The sequence below is a fragment of the Microcebus murinus genome, chromosome 4 (genome assembly GCF_040939455.1).
Source record: "Microcebus murinus isolate Inina chromosome 4, M.murinus_Inina_mat1.0, whole genome shotgun sequence".
In the NCBI taxonomy this organism is placed as follows: domain Eukaryota; kingdom Metazoa; phylum Chordata; class Mammalia; order Primates; family Cheirogaleidae; genus Microcebus; species Microcebus murinus.
Window position 1 is genome coordinate 20,947,781 of NC_134107.1, and position 21,137 is coordinate 20,968,917.

The 21,137-nt window shown below is 59.2% G+C and overlaps 2 protein-coding genes across 51 annotated transcripts in view; one reads left to right on the top strand and one right to left on the bottom strand.

Annotated features, from left to right (window-relative positions):
- Positions 1-1,359: 1,359 nt before the first annotated feature.
- Positions 1,360-20,144, top strand: MYBPC3 (myosin binding protein C3). Its single transcript, XM_076001381.1, has 33 exons — positions 1,360-1,411; positions 1,703-1,969; positions 2,621-2,740; positions 2,818-2,925; positions 3,018-3,166; positions 3,947-4,064; positions 4,599-4,647; positions 4,812-4,841; positions 5,012-5,065; positions 5,869-5,889; positions 6,175-6,338; positions 7,643-7,775; positions 8,043-8,045; positions 8,135-8,259; positions 8,341-8,446; positions 8,535-8,701; positions 9,431-9,596; positions 10,232-10,338; positions 10,442-10,471; positions 11,428-11,567; positions 11,805-11,885; positions 12,585-12,744; positions 13,384-13,488; positions 13,576-13,764; positions 15,300-15,434; positions 15,587-15,754; positions 16,415-16,503; positions 16,672-16,867; positions 17,076-17,215; positions 17,424-17,583; positions 17,705-17,841; positions 18,141-18,539; positions 18,676-20,144. Exons 1-32 carry the CDS (start codon positions 1,360-1,362, stop codon positions 18,510-18,512), a joined length of 4,041 nt encoding a protein of 1,346 aa, XP_075857496.1. The 3' UTR covers positions 18,513-18,539; positions 18,676-20,144.
- Positions 20,120-21,137, bottom strand: part of MADD (MAP kinase activating death domain) — a 47,744-nt gene continuing 46,726 nt past the window's right edge. For all 50 annotated transcript variants that reach the window (XM_076001939.1, XM_076001950.1, XM_076001931.1 and 47 more), the window contains one exon: positions 20,120-21,124. In XM_076001939.1, coding sequence (XP_075858054.1) covers positions 21,020-21,124 — 105 coding nt within the window. In that variant the 3' untranslated portion in view covers positions 20,120-21,019. The remainder of the gene's footprint in view (positions 21,125-21,137) is intronic.

Sequence of the window (21,137 nt, forward strand, 5' to 3'; positions counted from 1 at the left end):
CCAGGCCCCTGAGTTGCAATGGCGTGGGCCAAGTAGTAACAGCAAACACTGGTGCAGCATTTACTTATAAACCCACTTCATACATGGAACTGTCCTATGCAGTGGGTGCTACTGTCACCAGCCCCACTTCACAGATGAGGACACCAAGGTGCTGCATGGTTAAGGGAATGGCAGTGCCAGGCACAGGGGCAGCCTGGGCCCAGGCTCTGTGGGCACAACCACTGCCCACCCTGTCTGCGGGGTGCTCTCCATCTGTTAGTCTAAGGGCTAGGGGCCTAGCACACTCCCACCACACCATTTGCTATCAGACAGACATACGGGCAGGACTTGAGGTACCCCTGAGGCTCGCCAAGAATTGGGGAGGAAAGCTGGGGGTGGGGGGCAGGGACAGGAGCTGGGCAGGGCCAATGAGGCCCTACCTTCTCCCTGGAGAGACCTCAGCTCTCTGGAATTTGTCTATATTTAGCAGGTGGCGGGCAGGAGGCAGATAAGCAGAGCCTGGGAAGGGGGGAGGTCCCCATATATAGTGGGATGGGCAGGACCCCCGCTCAGTCCCTCTTCGGGTGGCCTGTGCCTGCTTGATACCCGGTGTGACTTCTCTCAAGATGCCTGAGCCAGGGAAGAAGCCAGGTAGCTCCAGGCCTGTGCGTGGGTCTGAGTGTGGGGTTGGGGGTGACCACAGTTGGGGGGAGGGCTAGGAGGGAGTTCTTGAGGGGGCTGGTGAGGACAGGGCCTCTGAGCCCCAGGACAGGGGTGTGGTCCTACTGGGTCCTTTTGTGACTCTCAGTTTCTTTTTCTCATCCCTCTGATGAGAGTGAGGGTAACTCAGGGCCAGGGGGCACTCAGAGGGGACAGAGCCAAGGCAGGAAGTGGCCAGGGCCATCACTGTGTTCTCAGAACACAGAGGAGCCCTCCCTCCCTACGTCCCCTCTCCTGGAGCAAGGTTCACGCAGACACAGCTGAGTCTAGCCAGACTGGAGCCAAGCTCACTGAGCGCCCTCGGGGAGCCTGCACAGGGAGGCTTGGGTGGGCTCCAGCTGTGGACTATCACCTGTCTTGTGAGCCTGCGGTGGTGTGGCCCCCACGTTGAGGGTGACACAGCCCCTCTTCTCTGGGAAAGAACAGTCAAGAGGCCCCTGAGCCTCGGCCAAGGGCAGAGAGAATCAGAGCCTGGGCGCCTGGTCTTGGGCTGTGCCCTCACCGAGGTTGTCCAGGGCAGGGATCCAGGCCCCCATCCCCCAACCCCAACCCCCTCCCAGGCCAGCTTTATCTCAGTTGCTGACACTGGGCCTGAGGCCCTTGGACAAATTTAGCCACATTCCAAGTCGGCAGAGTACCTGTGCCCTGCCAGGGGCCCCCATGGTGGGGGGCAAGGGGGATGGGCTCCTCCCTGGTTCCCCAGGCATGGAGGGTAGAGTATCCAGGGGACACACCTAAGGAAAGTCTTGTGTGAAGGTTAGGACCACAGCCCTGGCTCTCCTGCCTACTGGCTGTGTGACCTCAGACAAGACACTTAACCTCTCTGAGCCTCGGTGTCCTCCTCTGAGAACTGGACATAATAACTGCACCCACCTCATAGAGCTGTTGAGTGTTACAGAGGTGGTACGTGGGAAGTGCTTATCACAGTATTTAATAAGAGGGGCTGCAAGGGCTGGGGCACGGTCCAGCCAGGGCCTGCTGCAGCCCCCATCTGGCCCTGCAGTCTCAGCTTTCAGCAAGAAGCCGCGGTCCATGGAGGTGGCCGCAGGCAGCCCTGCCGTGTTCGAGGCCCAGACGGAGCGGGCAGGAGTGAAGGTGCGCTGGCAGCGGGGGGGCAATGACATTGGAGCCAGTGACAAGTACATCCTGGCAGCCGAGGGCACACGGCACACGCTGACAGTGAGGGACGTGGGCCCTGCCGACCAGGGGTCCTATGCAGTCATCGCAGGCTCCTCCAAGGTCAAGTTTGACCTCAAGGTCATAGAGGCAGGTAAGATCCTGGTTAGCCTTCCCTGAGGTCTGGGCTTCTGGGCGAAGGGGCAGCCCGGCCACCTCTCCATCCGCCCAGGGCACAGGAGGTGTTCTCACTCTTTCTTGCCCTTGCTTGGCTGTGCCCTCTGCACACCACCTCTGTGAGTGTCCCCATGTGGCTCTCTGGCCTGTTCCAGCCATTGTGGAGGTGGGAAAATTGAGAGATGAGCAAGCCACAACCTCATCGTCCCACTGGAGACCTCCCCAGGGAGACGACCCACGCACAGCTGGCAGCTTGGCGGGCTGCGTGTGCTGGCAGGGGAGCCCCGGGAGGTGTGGGCGAGGAGGGGCCCAGCCCAGCCTGGGGGCTGGCCTGAAGCCGGAGCCTGGGGGAGCAGAGCAGGGGTGGACTCAGAGCTGTTCGGGGCACACGCACCAGGACGTTGGCACAGGTGGCCTGTGACGGTGAGGAGAAGGTGAGATGCAGGCTGGCCCCCTGGCTCAGCCCGGGCCGCCTCTGAGCGTGGCCTGGCAGCAGAGGACAGGCGTGGCAGCAGGGGTTTGCTCGCAGGCTGTGGGTTCACGGGGCTGATGCTCGGGAGAGACGTGGTGAGTGCAGGCCAGGTCTCTGGTTAGAGGCTGTACCTCGACCCCACCTGATCCCCTCCAGAGAAGGCAGAGCCCATGCCAGCCCCAGCCCCTGCCCCTGCCCCTGCTGAGGCCACTGGAGCCCCTGGAGAAGCCCTGGCCCCAGCCACTGAACTGGAAGGAAGCGCCCCAAGTCCTGAAGGTGAGAGGGGCTGGACAGGGAGGGACAGGGTGGTAGGGGGTGTCCCAGGAGGGTCTCCAAGGCCTCTCTGCTCACAGGGTCAAGCTCAGCAGCCCCCAGTGGCCCTGAGCCTGGGTGCCCTGGAGCCCCCGAGGACCCCATCGGCCTGTTCCTGATGCGGCCTCAAGACGGCGAGGTGACTGTGGGTGAGTGTGGGCTGCGGTGCCCCGGGGTGGGGTGGGAAGGAAGTCAGCAAGCAGGGCACCCCCAAGCCCAGCCTGTCACCCCTCTCCTGCAGGCGGCAGCATCACCTTCTCAGCCCGCGTGGCCGGGGCCAGCCTCCTGAAACCGCCTGTGGTCAAGTGGTTCAAGGGCAAGTGGGTGGACCTGAGCAGCAAGGTGGGCCAACACCTGCAGCTGCGTGACAGCTATGACCGGGCTGGCAAGGTGGGTCCACCCGGGGTGGTGGGGACACATGGAGAGGGGACATGGAGAGCATGGGGCACAGGAGGCAAGGCGGCACCATGCAGGAGGTGCAAGGAAGGGGCATGGGGAGATGGGGAGGCAGGTAGGGGGCCAGGGAGCACGTGAGGCTCCAGGGAGGGCTCTGGGGGACTTTGGGAACTTGGAGGACGTGATAGTCTCAAGTCTTGGGGCCCCAGGGAGCTCAGGAAGGCTGGGGACACCATGAAGCATGAGGGCCTCAGCCAGTGAGATTGTAAAGCCCTTGGATGGGCGGGTGTCAGACCTCAAGGGACCCTCAGGGATTGACCAGAACAAAAAATTCCTCATTATACAGAGGAGGAAACCGAAGCTTGAGAGATTAAGTGGCTGCTCCAAGGTCACTCAGAGCCAGGTTGACTCCCAGCCTCTGCTTTTCCCGACCGTCTACAGTCCTGGGCCAGACAAAGGGACCTCTGGCAGGACAGGGCCAATGGTTCAGCTATGTAGGCTGTGCACTGCACAAAAAGCCCCTCGTCTTGTTCAGATGCCATTTGCCTTGTAACCATCACGGGTTTGTATTTTATCATGATCATGTGCCAGCAGATGGCAGTCTTGAGTCTTGAGAAGGGGCCCCTTTCTCTATACAAAACTCTCTGTATGGGTTAACTAAACCAGGGAGGTGAGGTTGGTAGGTATTTGCCACTCCCAGTCTCTTTTATGGACGAAGAGCTTTGTCTCCTGGCCCCTGGTCTCCCCTGAAAACCCCCCTCATCTCGCACACAGATCTACCTGTTTGAGCTGCACATCACCGATGCCCAGGCCACCTTTGCTGGCGGCTACCGCTGCGAGGTGTCTACCAAGGACAAATTTGACAGCTGTAATTTCAACCTCATCGTCCATGGTGAGGAGGGCCCTGGTGTTTGTTCTGGGCTTGGCCTCCCCATGGGTCCTCGTCCCACACTACCCCGATTTCTCAACACGAGAGAGCATGCCTAGTCTGGCCAGACATCAGTGCCGACCATGCGCCTAACACTGTGCACAAGTTGGGGACGGAGGTCAACGGAGGCTTCCTGGGTTGGAGGAGGCCTTATGACAGAGTCCAGATCTCACCTGGGTGGGACTCTGTCTCATCATCTTGGTGTCCCTGGCTCCTGGCACAGAGCCTGGCACCCTCTGAATGAGTGGTGGACAGGTAGAGGGTGAGTTGAGGGATGAGTGGGAGACCGACCACCCGTAGGGATTGGGGTCCATAAACTGCCCCACGTCCCGGTGCCTGGCCCCTGGAAAGGCAGAGAAGGTGGGAGTCTGGGGCAGATGCCCACCCTCAAGTGTCGTGGATGGGCAGTCTGCAGGTGCTAAGAGACCCCAGGGCAAGGCTCCTCACATGGCCCCCTCTGAAGCCCCTTCCCTGCCTCCTTCCCCTCTTTGAATCCAGAGGCCATTGGCCCCGGAGAACTGGACCTCCGAGAAGCTTTCCGCCGCACGTGAGTGGCCGTCTGTCCTCGGGGCCTGGGGGAGGCCCGTGCTGGAGCCTGAGGCCCCTGGGGGTCAGGGCTGGGGGGCACGTGGGGTAGGGGCTGAAGTCAGTGAGGGATGGGGGGAGAGTAAACTGCCCTGGGCAGGCGAGTAAACTGAGTCTACCCCGCAGGAGCGTGGGCGGAGGCGGTCGGCGGACCAGGTACCCCTTCCCCGGCCCCCACCTGCACCACACACAGACCTCCGGGGCTCTGAGGGGCGCGGGGAGCCGCGTCTGGCCGGTGCCTCTTCCTCTCACTCCCCCCACGCCCCGTCCTGCTCCCGGGCCTTCCAGTGCCTTCACTGCAGCCTCACTGGGGTCCCTGTCCACAGTGACAGCCACGAGGACACTGCGGTTCTAGACTTTAGCTCACTGCTGAAGAAGAGGTGAGTCCCTGGGTGGCAGCTCCTGGGGCGGGTGGTGGGACGCAGTTTCAAATCCCAGCACCGCGATTCTCCAGCTGTGTGACCCTGAGCAAGTCACTGAGCGGGTCCCCCCCCGGAGCTGGTTTCCTTGTCTGTCAAGTGGGTGATCTCAGCACGGGGAGGCACTCAAGGCTCTGCAGACATTGTGTCCTGTGAACAGTCGTCCTCATAGTGTCCCCTAGGCCGCCCACGCTTGAGTCTGCAATAGCGCACCTCAGTAGACTCCAGGGGCCCAGAAGAAGCTGAGAGAGGGTCCCCAAAGCCACAGAAATTGTCCACCCAGTCTACCCCCACCAGACAACAGAGAGGACTTCTGTTCTGTCCTCTCCCGCCCTCTCCCCCGAGCCCTCCATTATGGCTCATGCTGCCTCGGCCCAGACAGTGAGAAATGGGGTCTGAGTGCTGGGGGCGGCAGGGTGCTGGCGGCTGTGGAGCTTACCCTTTTGGGATCCTGTCCCTGTCCCTGCCAGGGTTTGGGGACAGACTCGGACAGACCAGGGTGAGGCTCCCACTGACCGGGGCCAGTCTCTGAGCCCCGGGGTCTCCTGATACCCTCCTGTCTGTCGGGGCTCAGGAGGACGAAGCAGCGGCAGTGCACACGGGGCCTGCACGGCGCCCCTGGCGCATCGTGGGAGCTGTGGGCATGCGGGGGTGCACGTGCGGGAGGAGGAAGGAGGGGAAGGCCCATCGGTGGGGTCCTGGGTCTTTGTGGGAAGGTGCCCAGACCACTAATGTGTCCACTACCTTTTCTGCCCCACCTGGAGCAGCAGCTCCCGGACCCCGCGGTGAGTACCCAACATAGCCCAGCACCCTGGTCCCCCGCTGCTGAGCCAGGAACCCCTTCCTAGCCCCAGCGCCCCTTAAGCTCCCTTGGCCCCCACACCTGGCCCAGGGGCCATGCCAGCCAAACCCACCCGGACAGAAGGACAGGAAAAGAGGGGCAGGGCGGCTACAGCTCCTTAGTCCCCGGCCCAGGGTGCCCCGTCCCAGGGAAGGGGGCGCTGCAGTCTTGCCCCTGGCCACAGGGCGTCTGTCCCCTGAGGCCTGTCCACACGGACTGCGGGACACAGGGACTCGAAGCTGGAGGCACCGGCCGAGGAGGACGTGTGGGAGATCCTGCGGCAGGCGCCCCCGTCGGAGTACGAGCGCATCGCCTTCCAGCACGGCGTCACCGACCTGCGTGGCATGCTCAAGAGGCTGAAGGGCATGAAGCGCGACGAGAAGAAGAGCACAGGTTGGCCCTTCTCCCACGTGGCCAGGAGAGGGCCCGCGTTGGCCCCCTGCGTCCACATACGTGGAAAAAAGGAGTCCAGTTTAGCCCAGAGACACACAGGAAAGAAGATTCCATGTTAGCCGCCCCTGGTATAGGAATAAAAAAATAAAAGAGGGCCCAGGCTAGCCCTGCCCCATCAAGGTGCTGACACGGGCGGCTGTGAGCCGGGGAGAGCAGCGGCCTTACCTGCTCGCTCACTGCTGGGTCCTCAGAGCCCAGCTCGGCGCCCGGCACACAGCGAGCGCCCCCTAACCGCGGACTGAACGGATGGACCAGCTTCCGTGCAGAGGCAGGGAAGACGAGCCCCTCCCCAAACATACACAGGGAACACACGACTCACATGGAAGGGGAGAAGAGTTAGGCCCTCCCTGCTGACCTCCCTCAGGCTCCCTGGCTCTCTACCCCACCCCCGCCGGACTCAGCCTCATCAGTCCCCCATGCGCCATGTCCTGGCCCTGACCTGCCTGGGGCCCCTGTTTAAGTCAGGAATCCCCTTGATGCTGCAAGTGTTCTACTGGGTTAACCCTCCAACTTCTGGGCCCAGAGGACACCAAGCAAAGGCCTGCAGATAACAGAGCAGGAGCAGATGGAGGCTGGGTGAGGCAGACAGAGCCACTGAGGGTGAGAACATCTCACAGTAGGAGTGATAGTAATAATAGTAAAAAGAGTCTGGGAGTGGTGGCTTCCACCTGTTATCCTAGCATTTTGGGAGGCTGAGGCGGGAGGATCACTTAAGGCCAGGAGTTTGAGACCAGCCTGGGCAATACAGCAAGATCCTATCTCTACAAAAAATATAAAAATTAGCTAGGTGTAGTGGTAGGCACCAGTAGATCCGGCTATCTGGGAGGCTGAGGCAGGAGGATCACTTGAGCTCAGGAGTTTGAGGTTGCAGCAAGCTATCATGACGCCACTGTGCTCCACCCTGTCTCAAATAAACAAAAAATAACAATAATTAAAAAAAAAAAAAGAGGAAAAGAAGGTACATTTGTCCCATCCCTGGTTCTCCTACGTGCTTCCATCTTTCTGGAAGCCCCTAGCCCTACCCCTGAGCTAAGTGCGTGGAGAGTACCCCAAGGAAGACAGAGGACAAAGGCAGAGAGACAGACAAGGACAGACACTTAGACAGTTAAGGAAACAGAGACACTAGGGAGACACAGAGAGAGGCAGAGGCAGGAGGCTCAGAGGGGCGGGGAGGACGGGCCCTGCCACTGCCCTGGGGAGAAGGCTGCCGGCGTGGTGTCGGGGGGCTGAGAGCTGGTGTTCAGTCTTTCAGAAGAAGCTGGAGCCGGCCTACCAGGTGAGCAAAGGCCACAAGATCCGTCTGACCGTGGAGCTGGCTGACCCTGACGCCGAGGTCAAGTGGCTTAAGAATGGACAGGAGATCCAGATGAGTGGCAGGTGCGCCCAGGCGGGGAGGGGGCCCCAGGACCTTGAGGGGGTGGGAGACCCCTCAGGAGATGGCTGCCCCCGCCGCCTTGCCTCCCTGCCTCTCTCTCCCCACACGCGGCTCCGGCTCTGGGTCCCCAACACTCTGTGTCTCCCCACTCCTCTCTCCGGGTCTAATTTGCTATCTTCCTGCTTCTGCCTGTCTCACTCCCTCTCTCCTGTCCTCTCGGTCTCACTGCCTCCGTCGGGAATGCTCCAATGGCTCCTTCTGCTCCACAGCAAGTAAGTGCCCCTGGACGGCTTGGGGTGGGGGGCCAGGGGCTGCATTGGGGCAGGTCTGTCCACGACTCTCCCGCCACTTCCCCACCCAGGTACATCTTCGAGTCCGTGGGTGCCAAGCGCACCCTGACCATCAGCCAGTGCTCGCTGGCGGACGACGCGGCCTACCAGTGCGTGGTAGGCGGTGAGAAGTGCAGCACGGAGCTCTTCGTGAAAGGTGGGCCCGGGCCCCGGGCCCGGGGGCCTGGGGAGGGGTGGGGCTGGCCACAGGGGGCTCACGCTCTCCCTGCCGGCACAGAGCCCCCCGTGCTGATCACGCGGCCCTTGGAAGACCAGCTGGTGATGGTGGGACAGCGGGTGGAGTTTGACTGTGAAGTGTCCGAGGAGGGGGCCCAGGTCAAATGGTGAGTTCCCCAGGCGCGGGGTGTGGGCAGGGCTGGGGGCATCCACCCAGAGGGGGCCACAGCGCTTGCTGCCCACCCACCCCGCCAGGCTGAAGGATGGGGTGGAGCTGACCCGGGAGGAGACCTTCAAATACCGGTTCAAGAAGGATGGGCGGAGACACCACCTGATCATCAACGAGGCCACACTGGAGGACGCGGGGCACTACGCGCTGCACACCAGCGGGGGCCAGGCACTGGCCGAGCTCATCGTGCAGGGTGAGGCCCTTGGGCGGGGGTGGGGGCTCAACTCCAGCCCTGACCAGCCACATAGAGGGGTCAGGCCTGTGTGGCCTTGGGTGAGTCACTTTGACTACCAGAGCCTCCCCTTTCTCATCTCCAAAACGTGGTGCTAGGCCGGGCGCAGTGGCTCACACCTGTAATTCTAGCAATCTGGGAGGCCGAGGCAGGCGGATTACTCGAGGTCAGGAGTTCAAAACCAGCCTGAGCAAGAGCGAGACCCCGTCTCTACTATAATAGAAAGAAATTAATTGGCCAACTAATATATAGAGAAAAATTAGCCGGGCATGGTGGCGCGTGTCTGTAGTCCCAGCTACTCGGGAGGCTGAGACAGGATTGCTTGAGCCCAGGAGTTTGAGGTTGCTGTGAGCTAGGCTGACGCCACGGCACTCACTCTGCCCTGGGCAACAAAGTGAGACTCTGTCTCAAAAAACCCAAAAAAACAAAAACCCAAAATGAGGGTGCTGAGGTGACCACTTCAAGGGGTGTGGAGGGTCAGATGGGCCTGGTAAGTGTTCCCTGTTCTCCCGAGCTTTGAGGTTCCTGTGTACGCTGCACACACCCGTCACACGCAGGCACACGCGTTTTCACGTGCCCACACGTACCCAGACGAGCACGCTGCCGCCCACGAGCCCACGTGCTCTCCACAGGGATTCTCGCCCACACCCACACTCCCTCCCGAGCTCACGGGCTCTGCGCTGCCCCCAGAGAAAAAGCTGGAGGTGTACCAGAGCATCGCCGACTTGACGGTGGGCGCCAAGGACCAGGCCGTGTTCAAGTGCGAGGTCTCGGATGAGAACGTGCGGGGCGTGTGGCTGAAGAACGGGAAGGAGCTGGTGCCCGACAGCCGCATAAAGGTGTCGCACATCGGGCGGTGAGTGTGTGTGGCAGGCAGAGACCGAGACAGAGGGAGAACAGGGAGAGATAGAGACAGAGAGAGAGACAGAAAGAGACAAATAGAGAGAGGCAGACAGACAGGCACAGAGACAGGACAGAGACTTAGAGTCATGGAAAGATGGAGGGACAGAGAGAAAGACAAAGAGAAAGAGAAAAATAGTTATAGAGACACAGAGATATATGGTGAGAGAGACACCTGCAGAGAAGGGGAGTCCATCAGGGACAGAGAGGACAGGGGGACAGACTGACAGGTCAGGATCCCCCCGCCCCCACCCAGCCGTGACCAGGGCAGGACAGGCAGCCCCAGGAGGCCGGCTCTGCTCTCTCTGCCACCCTCTGGCTCACCCCCGGAGCATCTGGGCCGGCGTGCCGGGCCCAAGTTCACAGAGATTAGTGAGCCCCAGCCCTTGTCCGGTCTCCAAGAGCCCAGCCGAGGGGACGCCTTGGGGTAGAAATCACGTCTATGCTGCCTGCTTCTGAAAACATGCAAGGGAGCTGGAAAATTGGAAAACAAAACATTTTTAAAAACTGCAACACCACCGAGCCAGGACAAGGTGGGGGCCCCTTGGTTGTGGGGCCACTGGGGTCCCCTGAGCCACTGCTGCCCTGCAGGGTCCACAAACTGACCATTGACGACGTCACGCCTGCCGACGAGGCTGACTACAGCTTTGTGCCCGAGGGCTTCGCCTGCAACCTGTCCGCCAAGCTCCACTTCATGGGTGAGCCTGCGCCAGGCGGGCGGGTGGGGGCGGCAGGGCCGGGAGTCCCTGTCGCTGGCTCCTGCCTTGGCCCCCGTGTCACCTGCTCTTCCTTCTCTTGCAGAGGTCAAGATTGACTTTGTCCCCAGGCAAGGTGAGTCTCGGGGCCCTGCGTGCCACCTCAGCTCTGCCCACCTCCCTGCACCCCCCACAGCTGTGTGCCCCCTCACTCACAGACAGGGAGGAGCAGGGTCACGGAGGGAGCCCTGAGGCCCAGCTCCAGCTGTGCCACTCAGGACCCTGGGCCAGTTATAATCTCTCTGAGCCTCAGTTTTCTCATCTCTAAAATGGGGGTCCTGACAGTACCTCCTCCACAGCATGGTTACAAAGATGGGATGAGGTGACCTGTCAGAGCTGTCAAATGGTGTCACAGATGGGAAGTTTTATTATTACGTCTTTTCTTCTTTTGGAAGTACCTCTCTTGCTTTTAGATTAAGCTGTAGTCAAACATTTTAGGATTCTAACTTCAGGAGAACAGTCCGGGCTGAGGCATGCTCTAGGCTCCGTGCTTTCCAAACTGGGTTCACTTAGCGTTTTTAACCCATTTTTAAAGGGTTTTATGGTGAAATCAGTTTGGGATACACTGAACACTTGATTCAATTCACCGCTTGTTGACGCGGAAGGTGCATTAACATGCGAAAGGTCTGAAAAACCCCACGGTAAAGAAATGCTTCACTTTGTTTAACCCTGGGTGGGTCCCCAGTATATTTGTTTCTGGCAGGACATTGGTGTGGCCCCGAACACAGTTTGCAAGGTGCTATGCTAGGTGACCTGAATATCAAAAACCTCCTGGAGGACTTCCTGGGGTGATGGAAATGTGAGGACTTCCTGGGGTGATGGATCTTGACTGGCTCAGTGGTTACACAGCTGTATGCTTTTGTCAAAATTCATCAGACTGTGCTCACATCTGGGCACTTTGCTGTGTGTAAACTATATGTCAGTAAGATTTTAAAAATAAAAACCAACAACGGGGGGCATGGGTGCCCCTAGTGGGCTCCTTCCCAGTGACCTGTGCTCCTCCCAGCTTCCCCCCCTTTCATCCCCCACCAGAACCTCCCAAGATCCACCTGGACTGCCCCGGCCGCATGCCGGATACCATCGTGGTTGTGGCTGGGAATAAGTTACGCCTGGACGTCCCTATCTCTGGGGACCCTGCTCCCACTGTGATCTGGCAGAAGACCATCACACAGGTAGTGTGGTCACTCCTCAGTTTCTCCACCTGTAAAATGAGTGTGCAGGACCAGCTGAGGAGTGCTGGGACCCACTCCCCACCACACCCCACCCCAACGTGCACGCCCGCAGCTGGCCATGGCGGGACACCAGGGCAAGGTGGGCAGCGGGGGTGGGGGCGTGGAAGGAGAGACAGAGGGGCCCTTCAGGCTGAGCCAGCCCCTCTTCCCCCTACTTCCCTCCTGTTCTGTTCCCAGGGGAGTAAGGCCCCTGCCAGGCCAGCCCCCGACGCCCCAGAGGATGCAGGTGCCAGCGACGAGTGGGTGTTTGACAAGAAGGTGAGTGAGGCTGAAGTCAGGACATGGCTCATTTGTCTTTCGTCTTTTTCTGCCCACCTGGTGTCCACCCCTGGGCGAGGTCTCCCTGGAGGTACCACACCTAGCCAGGTGTGTTCCTGCCCCAGACAGGGTCCCCATGGGGCCCTCACGTCTCAGGCAGGTGCACTGCAGAGTAGGTAACTGACAGGCCCCTCACGAGGGTGTTGACGCCCTTGACATTGCCAGGAAGCTCTCGTGACCGGGCTGCGCCCTGGCTCCCTGCATCCTGAGCTGACCTTGACTTTGTGTTTCCTCCCGACTAGGGAGTGGGTCTCCCTGGCACTTTTTGGTACGTGTGGCTGCCCAGGGTGTTGGTTCTCCTGCAGGCTTGCCTACCTGGGGTCTTGCTGGATCCTCACAACAGCTCTCTGTGGTCATGCTATTCCCATTCAGCAGACAGGGAAACTGAGGCACAGAGAGGACAGGCAATTGCCTGAGGTTCCATACAAAGCCCCTTTGCCCTGGTGCCCTGCCCACGGCAGGTGCTACATAAAGGTTTTTGAACAAGATGCTCACATGGGTGCAGTTTCCCCTCAGGCTGTGTCCCCCATGCACCTGTGCTGAGGTCTGTTCCCGTCTCAGGCCATTTGGCTGTTGCAGAGGCTGCGGGGGCCTCTGGGGTCTGACTTGAGTTCTGCCCCAACTCCCCCTCCCTCCCAGCTGCTGTGTGAGACCGAGGGCCGGGTCCGTGTGGAGACCACCAAGGACCGAAGCATCTTCACAGTTGAGGGGGCAGAGAAGGAAGACGAGGGCGTCTATACTGTCACGGTGAAGAACCCTGTGGGCGAGGACCAAGTCAACATCACAGTCAAGGTCATCGGTGAGGCTGGCCAGGGTTCAAGACAAAGAACACAGAGGGGCAACTCCAGGGAGGGGCCATCCATTCACTCATTCAGTCACTCAACAAACATCACAGGGCATGCTGTCTGAGCTGGACAGTAGGATGGGTTTTTCTGCCTGCAAAGAGCCCTGCTTTAGGGGGCGATGGAAGCAGACACATTTAGCAGACTTCTTGTGATACTGCTGTGCATGAGCTAGGGCCGTGGGAGCACTGAGCATGGAGCCATTCCTTGTGCCTAGGGGCGAAGCCTTTAGGAGGCTGAGAAGACGGCGGGGAAGGCATGCGAGGCAGAGGAAACAGTGTGTGCAAAGGCATGAAGGGGTGAAGGGGCTTTGGGGTACGGAGAATGAATGAAACAACTCTGTGTAAGTGGAGGACCGCATGAGTTGGGAGGACGGAGAGGATCGGACCTAGGACACTGGTGAATGTGGGGAGCCGTAAAGGGCTGCTTGCGTGATCAGGCCGGCGACGTGATCAGAAATGCATTCTAGGAGGATTGCTTTGGCTGTGGGGGGGGGGCAGCCTGTAGAAGTTGGGTGGGGTGGCGAGGGGACGAGCAACGTTGTCCAGGGCCCTGAGCCGGGCAGGGCTGATGTGGGCCCACCCCATCCCCTCTAGACGTGCCAGATGCCCCTGCGGCCCCCAAGATCAGCAACGTGGGCGAGGACTCCTGCACAGTGCAGTGGGAGCCACCTGCCTACGATGGCGGGCAGCCAGTCCTGGGTGAGCCGAGGGCGCAGGGGACAGAGCGAGGGCAGGGCACGGGGGTGTCTGGGCCGCAGACCAGAGCTCCCACCTCCCACGCGCCAGGCTACATCCTGGAGCGCAAGAAGAAGAAGAGCTACCGGTGGATGCGGCTCAACTTCGATCTGCTGCGGGAGCTGAGCCACGAGGCGCGGCGCATGATCGAGGGCGTGGTGTACGAGATGCGCGTCTACGCAGTCAATGCCATCGGCATGTCCAGGCCCAGCCCTGCCTCCAAGCCCTTCATGCCTATCGGTGAGCCTGTTTGGCCCGGCACTGCCACCCGCGCTGTCCCTGCTCAAGGGGCCCCAATAACAGCAGCTGCTCTGAGGACGGCTGGCACACTAGACACTTGCATCCACGGACCCCATTAATCCTCAACTAGGGATAACCTACCTCATTGTACAGATGAGGAAATAGGCTCGGGAAGTTAAATGACCTGGTTGAGATGGCCCAGATGGTAGGGGGTGGAGCTGAGATTCACACCACCTTCACTTTATTTATTTATTTATTTATTTATTTTTGAGACAGAGTCTCTGTTGCCCAGGCTAGAGTGCCGTGGCGTCAGCCTAGCTCACAGCAATCTCAAACTCCTGGGCTCAAGCAATCCTTCTGCCTCAGCCTCCCAGGTAGCTGGGACTACAGGCATGCGCCACCATGACCGGCTAATTTTTTCTATATATTTTTTTAGTCAGCTATAGTTTAGTCAACTATTTTTCTATATACTTTTTTGCCAACTAATTTCTTTCTATTTTTAGTAGAGACGGGGCTCTTGCTCTTGTTCAGGTTGATCTCGAACTCCTGACCTTGAGCGATCGCCCACCTCAGCCTCCCAGAGTGCTAGGATCACTTTCCACGTCTGATTTACTTTTTGAGCCTCACTTTCCACGTTTGCAAAGTGGGGATAACAACACTACATAGATTATAGAGAGCTGTTAGGATGAAATGAGATAACGCAAGCAGGGCATCTGGCATACAGCAGGTGCTCACTAAGTGTTAATTGTCCCCTGTTCCCCATTCCCTTCAACCCAGGGTTTTTCTTATGTGGGACTGGGCAAGGATGGTGGGTACCAGAGAGGTCTGGGGCCATCTGTCTGTGGAGAGTCCTGGCCCAAGAATCAGAGACGTGGTTTGCAGAGCCAGCTCCATCGTCCTCAAGAGGCCGTCTGGAGTCATCTCTCCTGGCAGCCTTGGTTTCCTCATCTGTACAGTGGGGGCTGAGAGGGGAGAGCAGATGCTGAGGGTGTGGCAGGGCTCTCGAGGGACACCTGCCCCTACGTGTGAGTCTGGGGGAGCAGTTGTCTGTGGAAGGGGCAGACACGGGAACCCCTGAGCCCAGGGGGAGGGGCACAGCTTGGGGAGATGGCAGGAAGCAGGGGGTGCCTATGGGGAGAAGGGTCCAGGCCTCTCTTTCTACGGACTGACTTTTGGTTTACTTGTCTTAGTCAACTCACCTAATCATACAGTGCCAGGAAATTCTCATGTTTTAGAATAATTTTTTTTTTACTTAAATTACCATTAATTGACAGGGCTCCCCATAAGTGTCTCTGTGCTCTCTTGGCCATCTTTTCCTATTTGAGTCCCTCTTTTGTCATTGCTGTTGCTGTTTGTTTTTAACCCAGTCTGGAGACACATCTTTTAATGGGACCAAAACATTCCTTCAAGTGCTTCGGAGCCGGCGGAAGGGGACGTCCTCCCCGTGTGACCAGCCGGCAGCGGAGGGTCTGGGTCATGGATCTCCAGCTTGCCCAAGCTCGCTCAGACCCCTCTCTGACCTCTCCTTTGCCCAGGGCCCCCCAGCGAACCCACCCACCTGGCAGTGGAGGACGTCTCTGACACCACGGTCTCCCTCAAGTGGCGGCCCCCAGAGCGCGTGGGAGCGGGGGGCCTGGACGGCTACAGCGTGGAGTACTGCCGGGAGGGCGGTGAGTGCCCTGCGCCCCGGCACCACCCTCCCACCCCCAGGCGAGCACCTGTCACCTGCTGGGCCCAACGGCCAGCAGAGGGGTGGGCAGTGGGGATGGGGTGTTGGTGTCCACACAGCCTGTGGCCTTGCCTCTCCTGTCCCAACCCCCAGGCTCGGAGTGGGTGGCCGCCCTGCAGGGGCTGACGGAGCGCACGTCGATGCTGGTGAAGGACCTGCCCACGGGGGCCCGGCTGCTCTTCCGAGTGCGAGCACACAACGTGGCAGGGCCTGGAGGCCCCGTCACCACCCAGGAGCCTGTGACGGTGCAGGAGATACTGCGTGAGTGCCCCTCACACAGTCCCAAGACCTGCCACTCACTCCCAAGGTGGTGTCCAGTGGAGGTGGGGACAGTCCAGCAGACCCTTCATCCATGCCCTAGGCTCAGGGCACAAGCTTTTCTATGTCAGCCCCCCAGTTCTGGAACAGGGAAAATACAGGCCATACTCTCCAAGCTCTGTTCAGTGAGTCTCTCAGCTCCGACAGGTAGGTTATCATCTCTGTCGTCAGGTCTGAGCAGTGACTCCACTCGAGGTCACATTGGTCCGTTTGGGATCCACCTCCCATTTCTTGATTCCTTGTCCCAACAAAGGGACAGTCTTGTAAGAGTTGGTTCTCTAAGCTGCAAAGAGGCAGCAACCTGGGTGGGAACAGCACAGGAGTCTATTAAATAGGTGTACGTCCTGGCCGTGGCTTACTAGCTGTGTGACCTCAAACAAGTTGCTTATCCTCTCTGATTCCTGCCTCCTGCAGCAGTGTGGAGAGGCTCCAGTGGAAGCAGGAGCTCTGTGAGCCATTTGGGGCCGAGTGGGCTGGAGGCGTGTGGGTTGGGGGAGCTGAAGGAAGGGCAAGGCGCTGCCTAAAGACAGGATGGCGCTGGGGAGCTCCTCAGGGCTGGGGCTGTGGTGGCCTCTCGCTTGGCCACCCACTCTGTACCCACAGAACGGCCGCGGCTCCAGCTGCCTAGGCACCTGCGCCAGACCATCCAGAGGAAGGTTGGAGAGCCTGTGAACCTCCTCATTCCTTTCCAGGTAGGGCTGGCCCCTTCCCTGTCTCCAAGGGGAGAGACTCCGGTGTGTTGTTGACACCCAGCCGATGGGAATGTCTCGGGAGGACCAGACCCTGAGGCCTCAGAGGCCAGGATACTGGTTGGCTCTTGGGGAGAGCCAAGCCCAGGGTTGAGCTGTCCCTGCCCTCAGGGCAAGCCCCGGCCTCAGGTGACCTGGACCAAAGAGGGGCAACCGCTGGCAGGTGAGGAGGTGAGCATTCGCAACAGCCCCACGGACACCATCCTGTTCATCCGCGCTGCTCGCCGGGCCCACTCAGGCACTTACCAGGTGACAGTGCGCATTGAGAACATGGAGGACAAGGCCACGCTGGTCCTGCAGATCGTTGGTACGTGGCCCTGGGGCCTCCCTCTGTGTCCACTAGTTTCCTATCCCTGAGCTGGGTTACCAGGGCCCAGGGCCCAGACCAGAGCCCTTGCAGAAGGTGGCAGGCCGGGTCCTGGCTGGCGGGGGTGAGGGGCCCCTGGAGCCTGGCGTCCCTCTGTTCTGACTCAGGCAGTATCAGGAGGCCAATCTGGCCGGGTCTGTCTCCTCAGACAAGCCAAGTCCTCCCCAGGATATCCAGGTCACCGAGGCTTGGGGTTTTAATGTGGCTCTGGAGTGGAAGCCACCCCAAGATGATGGCAACACAGAGATCTGGGGTTACACAGTGCAGAAAGCTGACAAGAAGACCATGGTGAGCCTGAGGTCCTAGGCCCCCCACATAACCTTCCTAGGCCCACAGACCTGGGTCTAAGCCGCCCTTCCCACGGGCCCACCTCACCCCTCCTCTGCCCATCCGGTTCCCTCCACAGCAGGAGTGGAGATGCCAAGGGTACTCAGGAGAGGCCCCTGGCAGGGGGAGGCCTTGAGCCCCATGGATCCCTCATAACCCCCCCCCCCAGGAGTGGTTCACTGTCCTGGAGCACTACCGTCGCACCCACTGTGTTGTGTCAGAGCTCATTATTGGCAATGGCTACTACTTCCGGGTCTTCAGCCATAACATGGTTGGTCCTAGTGACAGAGCTGCCACCACCAAGGAGCCTGTCTTCATCCCCAGACCAGGTGCTATACCCTTACTCTCATCCCTGGGGGTAGGGGGTTGCTAGGGCAGGGAGGCAGTGGGAACAGGGAGGGGAGCCTGGCTTGGTGTGGCCCTCTTGGTTCCAAGTCCTATCACCAACAGGCATCACATATGAGCCACCCAACTACAAGGCCCTGGATTTCTCTGAGGCCCCAAGCTTCACCCGCCCCTTGGTGAACCGCTCAGTCATCGCAGGTTACACCACTATCCTCTGCTGCGCCGTCCGGGGTAGCCCCAAGGTAGGCAACCTCAGGCCCTGGTCCAGGCTGACACGGGGACAGGGCTTGTAGGCCATAACCACCAGCAGTCCTCTTCCCAGCCTGTGTCCCCTGCTTTCTTTCCACCCTGGAGTGTCTGGGCCAGGTCCCTCTCTCTGAAGAGGGCCTTAGTACTCACTGTTGGCTCCATCTCCATGCACACCTTGGGCATAGTTTGGGATTCCAGTGGGAGACCCCAGAGTAGAAACACAAAGGCCAGTTTCTCTGTGTTCCTGCCAGGCCCCTCTCAACCTGGGATGGTTTCCCCCCCTCATTTATAGCCCAAGATTTCCTGGTTCAAGAATGGCCTGGACCTAGGACAAGATGCCCGCTTCCGCATGTTCAGCAAGCAAGGAGTGTTGACCTTGGAGATCAGAAAGCCCTGCCCCTTTGATGGGGGTGTCTATGTCTGCAGGGCCACCAACTTACAGGGCGAGGCACAGTGTGAGTGCCGCCTGGAGGTGCGAGGTGAGGAACTCGCTGGGCCAGGGTCTGGGAGGTGGAGAGAGAAGGGCAGCAATGGGGCCCCTGGGCTTTGCTCTGCTGTCCTGGTCCAAGCAGCTGCTCTGGCTGCAAGGGCACTGATCCCGTGGTGTCCAGCTGGGTACTGGCTTTCTGGCATGGCCTCCTTCTCTCCTGCAGTGCCTCAGTGACCAGGCTGGCTCCCTGGGGATGGGCAGGTACGTACTCCAGACCACTCTGACACCCAGGGCCCCAGTCAGAGGCTAAGCCCTGGCTCTTGGTCCAGGGGCAGCCATCAGGAAATGGGAGGGTACAGGTGGGCTCAGTTCACTTACAAGCGAACCTGTGTCTCAGGTACAACCAGATGCCAGCCCTATGTGCCAGTAGCCTGGAGGGAAGATGGAGAAGCCCCTTCCTGCTGTCGGATGTGTGTGTACAAGTGTGTCTCCAGGGCTGGGGAGAGGACGGACCAGCGAGCAACAGTTATGATGGGAGGCCTGGGTGGGGGCTGCACTGGCCCTCAGGCCTTCTGTGGAAGCTCCTGGATCTCTGGGGCAAAAGGGGGGTGGGTTCAAGAAATGGCAGTTGAGGACAGGCCTGCCATGGCTTCCCAATGTATAAGGGCAATAAAAGATCAGTGCAGTAACAGAGAACTCACTCTTCCTACCCAATTCCAATGTGTTGTTTCCACAACAAATCACTGGGGCATTTACTTATCTTCACAACAAACTGAGGGCAGGTCTTCTGTTTCCTGATGGTTAAATGAGGCTCAGAGTGGACCCCTAAGCTCATAAAGCTTTAATCCTAGAAGGAACCTCAGTCTTCCCCCACTACACTCACTCCTCATTGAGGAGATGTGACAGAGGAAAGTATTTAGCAACAGAGCCAGAAACCCGGGGTGCTCCTGCCTGGTCCCAGGTGCTCAGACAACCCCTGTGGCCCATGGTCACAGCAGCTTGGGGCTGAGGTAGTGGCGAATCTCAATATTGTGATTGTGTGTCCACAAGGCTTGGAGTGCAGCTGTGCTGGGTTGCTTTGGGGTCCCAGTGAGCAACAAGCCCACAGCCCATCCATACCCGTGTCTTACATGGGAGAAAGCAATCCTGTCCCACCCAGGACACTGCGACCAGAAAGGTGGAGGGGCCAGGGCCCTGCTCTGCTCTTACTTTTCCTATAGGGAGCCTAAATCTGATCATCAGTTTCCTTTTGGGAAGAGGAAGCCAGCAGGTCTCAGAGGTTCTCTGACTGTAGTGGGTGGAGCACCAGGTTTTTCTGTGGCATAGAAATTCCATGAAGGCTGGTCATAGGGTTGCTTCGTAAGTGTTCTTCCCAGTCAATGGAAGACACTTCTGGCCAGGAGTCCAGAGCCCTGGGCTTCAGACCCTGTGGGAGGCCCCGGCTGAGTCACAGGACCTCTCTGGACCACACATAACCTGTACAAGGAACGGGGAGGGCCAGGGATTTGGATTTTTTTTCACTGCCATATTAATCTCTGTTCAGGTGTCAATGCCAGTCCGGCTGCTCCCTCTAGTGGCCAGTTCATAGCACCACAGCCCTCCGCAGGGCCCCGGAGCCACAGGGAAGGAGAGCTCTCTCACAGACAGCCTCTTCTGGGAGCCCTGAAAGCCCAGAGAGTGGTAGGCAGGAGCTGAGACCTCTGTGCCAGAGCTTGGATGTGGATGACCTCATCTTCCTTCTTCCTTCAAGCCTGAAGGTATCTTTTTAGAGTCTAGGGACAGCCTTCCTCAGGCCTGAGCTAAGAGGTGTCACTTAATCACGCAAGGCAGCCAGGGAGCCCAAGGGGAGTCAAGGACATTTATTTCACATTCACACAGCTGTACATTTTCTATAAATAATGAGGAGCTGAAATATTTACAGTCATCTCTTGCCCACCCCCAGGCCGTCTTTCCCTTCTGGCACCCAGTGCCGGGAGGTACTGCCTGCAGACCAGCTATGTGTACTGAACTTGGGCTTTTCCCACCCTTCCCTGATGCTTGGGCAGAGCAGCCGGCGGTCCCTGGGACTCTACTAGCCCTGACGACTCTGTCCTCTCATGCTGAAGGCACGGCAGGCCACAGGGAAATCGCTGCTCTGCTGCAGTGAAGGAGGCCATGGCAGGTAGCAGCAAAGCAGTAGCTGCCAGCCTGAGAAATGCGTAAGGAAGCAGGGAGGCTGCCACTCCCTCCAGCTGCCCCCATCTCTTCCTTCCCCTCTGTGCCTGCCCCTCGTCCGGGAGGCAGGCCCCAAGTTCCCCTCGCCCACACAGAGTGGAATTCTCCAGGTGCCCAGTCCTACCGGATCACAGAGGATGCGGAGCCAGATTCCTGCACTGGAAGGTTATGACGCCAAGGACAAGGAACCACAACACGAATGTCTCAAGGACACACAGTAGTGGGCTCACACTGGCCCGACAGACACAGACACACACACTCACACACTTAAGCCCTGAGGGGATAGTAGTTTGGTCTTCTGGGAGTGGAGAGGGAGGAGGTGGAAGGGTCTAGCTTAGCCCTGTGACAGACATGCTCGAAGACACACTCAGAGACGCATAACTGGTAACCAACTTAGCCACGGCGAGGGGCTTGCAGAGAACATACACGCATCATCCATGCCTCAGTCACAGCAGCATCGTGTACTTGGGAACAGCAAGAGGCAAGAGGCGTCCCCTGCACGGGGGCAGCTGCTTAACCCCTCTCCATCAGCTAGAGACAGGCCGGGGTGGGGTTCTGAGATCTTCCTCGCTGCTACGCACTGCAGCCACATACGAGAAGAGACACAACACAGAGTAGCAGATCTCATGGGCCTAGAGGGGAAAG